This window comes from Filicampus tigris, chromosome 21, assembly GCF_054856515.1.
Source record: "Filicampus tigris isolate MCC_2025a chromosome 21, RoL_Ftig_1.0, whole genome shotgun sequence".
Taxonomy (NCBI): Eukaryota; Metazoa; Chordata; class Actinopteri; order Syngnathiformes; family Syngnathidae; genus Filicampus; species Filicampus tigris.
The window spans coordinates 4838465-4844464 of record NC_141237.1 but is presented as its reverse complement, the minus strand read 5'-3'; the positions used below and the strand labels follow the sequence as shown (position 1 = coordinate 4844464).

Genomic DNA, 6000 nt, shown 5'->3' with positions numbered 1-6000 from the left:
TGAGAGCCATGAGCAGCTCGCAATCATCATTTTGTTGCGGGTGAACAAAAATGCAAGCATGACAAAACAATTCCTGGTTTGTAATTTTGACCACGGCGCCAACAAAATAAATCAAACTTTGACCCATTTTGTAACAAGTTTTCGTGGAAATCTATGAAGTGTTTTTGTTGTCGTGATAACAAATAAACTAGGACGGCGCCGGGTCCAATGTCCAATCCCTAAGGACCAGAAAAATCAACATTCACGCTTTATTTACTGAGAAATTACAGAAAATGTCAAAGATTTCCGAGACAACGCTGACACAAGGGAGCAAAAAACAAAAAACAAACAAAAAATCGAACATTCTTATTTAACAAATTGATGGACCATCAGGCATCATGGGAGTGCTTTCGTGCAAATTTGATGACCTGATTCTTTTGAAAAAAAGAAAATCATTAAAGGACTTCATTCTTTAAAATTGACTTTTTTTCACAATAGCAGATTATTGCTTGTATTACTACAAATAAATCATTTTTAAAATACATTTTTCCCCACATTTCGAGAAAAACAATTTCTGAAAAAAAAAAAAAATTGTGCCATTTTGTATGGTTTTCCACTTTTTCTAGGAAATTCTTTAAAAAAATAACTGACAAAGACTAACAATCGTGGAGGAAATACATAATTTGACATCTATAATCACTGAATGTCAAATTTTGATTTTTTTTTTTTTGTAAAAATTCACCAAAAATGGATCTTGAGTTGTATCATGAAAGTTTTGGGGTTTTTTTTTTCCTTACCCCCAAAAACTTCACGATACCACTAGAATTCAAATTCTTTCAACAAATAAACTGTAACGAATTGTACACTTTAAAGGACACTCACCTCTTTTATATGACTTTGAATTTTATCATGATGATTCAAGCGTTATGCAATGAGCAATCTGTCAGGGAGAAAAGTGCGCTGAGCTGCTTTTCCACTGCACAGTACTGACTCAGCTCTGAAGACGACGCTTTACTCACGAAGAGGTAACGGCACGCTGCAGCAAAGACAGAAACCAGGTTGGCTAGCGTTAGCTTGAGTGTTTGTCAAGTCAGGTCTCTACTCAAGGAAATATTTTTCTTCTCATATTATTTATCTTCAAAATTCTGTATTTATTCCATTACATTATTGTTTTTCTAGCAAATTGCAATCTTTTCTTGTAATATTGATATTAAAAGAAAAAATACAACAATTTGCTCCAGGTCCTGCAAAAAAATTGCTCCACAAAATTAGAAAGTTGGGAGTGTTATATTATCACTAAAAATAATTGTGCTGGGTTCTGTGGGGCTTGGAAGCGATGAATGCAATTTGAATTTATTTCAATGGGGACATCCGATCAAAAGTGGTCATGGAACAAATTCAACTTTTAAGTGGAGGAACCACGGCGCACTTTTATGTCAAGACATGATTTGCCTTAACTGTACCATACAGCGGAAGAGGCGAGGGCAGTCGATAGTAAGCGCCACCATCCGTCCAATTGAGATCAATACAATGAACAAAAAAAACAACAAAAGATGTCAACGAGTTTTCTTTACTTCTGCGGAGAGCAAAGTTGCTGCATTTGCCAGGGACCCCAGCGAGGGAGAAGAAGATAAAACTTTTTGATTGCCTCCGTACGGAGGCAGAGCCAATCTGCTGATCCGTGACAAAAGAGGCGGGCTGATTGTTCACAAAAGCTCTCCTCCAGGCTCAATCCATCTCTTCTATCTGATTCCATCCCATTTTAGGCATTTGTATCCGTCTGACCGAGGACCCGCCTTTTCAGGAGGTCCACTTTATCGGCGGCCAGGGCTTCTCGGAGGGCCGCGAAGAAGGCGAGATAGTGCGCCGTGTTGTGGAGCGTGAGCAGAACCCCCGCCAGCAGCTCATTGGTGGCCAGCAAGTGGTGCACGTACGCCCTCTTGTGGTTCCGGCAGCAGTAGCAGCCACACCCCTCCACCAGGGGTCGGAAGTCGTCTCGGTACCTGGACAGTCCACGTAGACGGTAAATCACTTGGCGCGGCGGACGATTGTGGCTGGCTCGCGAAATGGCACGATTGCCAATTCAGGGGGGTACACACTAATTCATCCGAACATTTTTCCCCACTTACCAATCAAAGTCGGCAAAGGGCAGATAGTTGGATGTCTCTAAAAGATTGTCGTGGGGGTGTGCTGAGAGTGATTTTTTTTCCTCCCCCATCAGCTCAAAGCAGACAAACGGAAATGTTTAACATGCTCAATATTTAAAGCGGGGTACACACATACCAATATTTGGACCTCATTTTCTTCCCAGCACATTTACAATCAAAGTCAGCGAAAAACAAATGATCACATTTCTCAAAACGATCATCCTGAGCAATTATCATTTGGTGTGGGGTGCGTCAAGAGCGGTACATTTTCTCCCCGCTTTGCTCGGAACATGGTCAGAGTTGTAATTGTGATCCACCTGAAATTTATCGCGATCACTTATCGCACTTAACACTACACACGATAAAACCAATAACCGCACTCTTGTTGGACAGCTACTCCCGCTTGGTCCTACCTTTTGTCTTTGAGATTCATCTCGAAGGGCGTCATGCACGCGGGGTCATCGGGATGGTGTTCTCCATTGCGTTCTGCCGCGCTCTCTAGCCAAACAAACACACGCACACCTCATTAATCCTCATCAACATCTCATTTCCAAGCACATCTACAAAACCACGACCCTTCTCTGTCAGCCCCGAAAGGAAAATGCCAAAACATAACATCATTTGACCCCTATTACGCGACATGTTCTCGCGACCCCCTCCTCAGCTAATAGAACGGAATTACTCATTGGTAAGTGAGTTCAGACAAGCAACTGGCTGAGTTTACTTCATTTAATGGAAGGGATGATTTCATTCTGAACTTAATGCTTACGAGGGGAGTAATATGGAAAATAGTGTAATTCGTATAGCAGCACGGGGCATTTATTGACTCAATTATAGAAAGGAGAAGGCGGCTATTCGTTTAAAAGGCGTAAATAAATTCATTATATGATACTTTTAAAATACATTTTTTAATTATGATTTTGAACTCATTCTTGGACCTTTATATTCGTCATTCGTATTTCAACCATTTACGCACTCGGCGTATATATTCAAAAACGTTTTTGCCCACGGGTAGGCAGCCAAAAAGGTCTCGGAGAGCTTGTCTGTGAAATTGAGGTTTGTAAACCGTTCATTTTAAGGCCTTTAACACATCTTGACCAGCGGTGCCAAATAATTATGGAGGGCACTGTACATAACGTGATTTGTTATTTTTGGTTTGTGCTGCCGACGGCGAAAAAATGGTGGGCCACAAATGGCCCCCGCGCCCTAGTTTGGCCACCACTCCTTTTCATAGTTCGGTAGTGCGGTTTTGAAAAAACTGCTGATGGTACACAGTGCTTGAAAACAATGACACTATCACGATGCGGTTTTGAAAGATTCATGTTTTGCTTAAGCTCCTTTCAACGTACAATCTGGTGGCACGCTCTCCGTGTAGCTGAAAATAGCTCCAATGGTGTCGCTGCTCGATGGTGTCGATATGGATTTCACAGATCCAGTCGATAGCTGCTCGATTTGCTTTATCTGTCGCCGGCAGACGCGGCAGGCGATGCGTTGAAAGAGAACTGCGTGCGACGCGTCCACCAACACATCCTGTTTGTTTGAAATGGAGCTGACGCATTCAAGGCAGAGTGCACCAGATAAATGGATAATTGGCTGAATGGTTTAAGTGACGATTCAGATTTTTTTTTTTTTTGCTGTCAAGTTGCACGATTAGGATATGCGTCAAGGCTACGTAATGTTTGTATCATTTCTGTACTATGCGCTCATTTGAGAACCACATCAAAATTTGAATGTGCACCCCTGACTCTTTACCACAGATTTCCACTGTATTCAAGCGTTAAATGGGAACAAAGCACTTTTATACAAATATAAATTCAGTCCATGAAAGCTTTATGTGCCTTTCTCTCGGTTTTGTCCGCTCAGAGCAAATTGGAGGTTAATAGCGTCAAGCGCTTATTGATATAACCATGTATTCCAAACCGCGTCTAATGAGGAGCAGCAGCGTTATTTTGTTTGACCAGGAGTCAAGAGATGCTGACTCATGCTTCTGTGAATTTTTTTTTTTTTTTTCCTTCATCAATACTGTGCCGCTACCATACCTTGAACTTTCACTTATCCTTGGTGCGATTTGAGAATGGTTCATGACAAAATGAGAAGAGAGAAAGCAGCCAGTGGCGGCGCGCGCTGTTAACAATAGGCGACAATTAGCGATGGGCGGACGGATTATTTATTGCTTTTATTATTAAAATCATTTAAATGATCTACTTTTTTTTTTTCTCCCCGTCAGACAGGTCTTGTGCACTATCGTGTGGCATCTCAGAAAGAGCACAAAAACACAAATAAGTGATTAGGCAACTGTACTGGCCCTGTATTTTCTTAGATTCAGACTAATAGCAAATCTCGCACTATCGCAGGGAGCTGACGACAACGGCCGCCAGGAAGCGCCAACCCGAGAGCGGCGGTGAGTGAGCGGTGCCTCGACGATGAAAAGAGAAGTTTGGACAATGGAGACAGAGCAGGGCTCCATTAGCATACGCTCCGCTGTGTCAAACCGGACCCGCACCCCGAGGCCTCTGGCGGGTGCTTGTAATTGGTCGAAGGGGGACTGGGAATTCATGTTAACACCGGCCGGCCGGCTCTCACCTACATTATGCTTGCCGGTTCGGAATCGATTAGCACTGTCTTGACACGACTCTGCCGTCGGGCTAGTTGAACGCAACTTTTTAATAAAAAGGCTCGGCTCCTTGTCATAACTCTTGTTAAGCTTCGGTCACTGCCTATCATTGATTTACTGCCGCCGCTGAATTTCCTTTCCCCGCAGTTACTTTTAAATGAGAGGATGACGGTGGAGATTTTGGCTGTGGGACTTTGCGTTGATCTTACGTCTATATCATTATTTAATATCTATTATCTGTGCAGCTACCGTACATCTCATTGAATTCTATTAACTCTGTGAACAGCCTTGAATGATCTGAATTGGCCTGCAATCAATAGTTTCTCTTTTTTTTTTTTTAATAAATGGCTGCCATTGAATGAGTTAATCAGTTGTGAATCACCGCAAATTCCTCTTCAGCCTGATTATTCTGCTTACAGTGGCGAATGACTCGACGTTTCAAGGTTAGGAACGTTGGTTTGAAATAGTGGCCATTCCCTGTATGGACATCGTAACACAATTAATTGGAGGGTGCAAAAGCCACTTGAAAAATTAAACATCTCCCTCAAACACACCTCAGGAAGAATAAGAAAAATGTAGTAAAGGAAACATCACAGGTTGCAGGTTGGTGGTCCCACTATTTCGGAGCTTTTTTTTTTTTTTTTACACAGTTAATAACCATTTTTGGACATGATTCCACTAACAGCCACTAGACGGCGACATACCTATTTAGTTTAAAGGTATACATTTGAAAGAAGAAACGAAACAGGAAAGACTATTTAAGCACACTTGCGTTGCTTCAACGGTTGTTAAAAGTTATTAATTGTGATCTGCTGTAATCCTGCTTTTTACACCTACAAAAAGTGACAGCTATTGGCTCACTCTATGTTGTACATCTTTTGGCATGATTATTGATGTATATTGTGAGCTGACATTTTGAGTTAAGTTAACCGGACAAGAAAAGAAGCAGGTAGTAACTGTAATGTCCTGAAGCAGATATCAACGAGATAACAGCTGAGTCTGTTGCTAATACTGAGTAACGAACGTTATTCCAGAAATAACGGCCGACTTTTTTTGACACATTTGCAGTTGAAAAGCCATTGGAGTCAAATGTGAGCCAACTGACAATGAGTCATGGGGCAGGCGCTGCAATCTCCTTTGAGGTTTACTTGCTTAATCACACTCTCCGGTGGAAAAAAATAAATCAAAGAAGGTTTGACAGAACTGCAATATTACAAATATCACCGATTTGCTTTTAACCTTTTGTCCTCCATTTTTAGA

The 6000-nt window shown here is 41.6% G+C and overlaps 1 protein-coding gene across 3 annotated transcripts in view; it reads right to left on the bottom strand.

Moving 5' to 3' along the window:
• Positions 1-205: 205 nt before the first annotated feature.
• The window catches only part of qtrt2 (queuine tRNA-ribosyltransferase accessory subunit 2), a 15553-nt gene continuing 9758 nt past the window's right edge, over positions 206-6000 (bottom strand). The window contains exons 7-10 of one of the 3 annotated variants that reach the window (XR_015084228.1): positions 2540-2624; positions 1554-1982; positions 999-1015; positions 206-919 (exon numbers count right to left, since the gene is read on the bottom strand). Coding sequence is in view for 1 of the 3 variants with exons in the window: in XM_086020528.1 (XP_085876654.1) it covers positions 897-919; positions 999-1015; positions 1776-1982; positions 2540-2624 (332 nt within the window). In the remaining 2 variants the exon portion in view is untranslated. Of the gene's footprint in view, positions 1016-1553; positions 1983-2539; positions 2625-6000 lie in introns of all 3 variants that reach the window. The other 2 variants (XM_086020528.1, XR_015084227.1) reach the window with 2 other exon arrangements.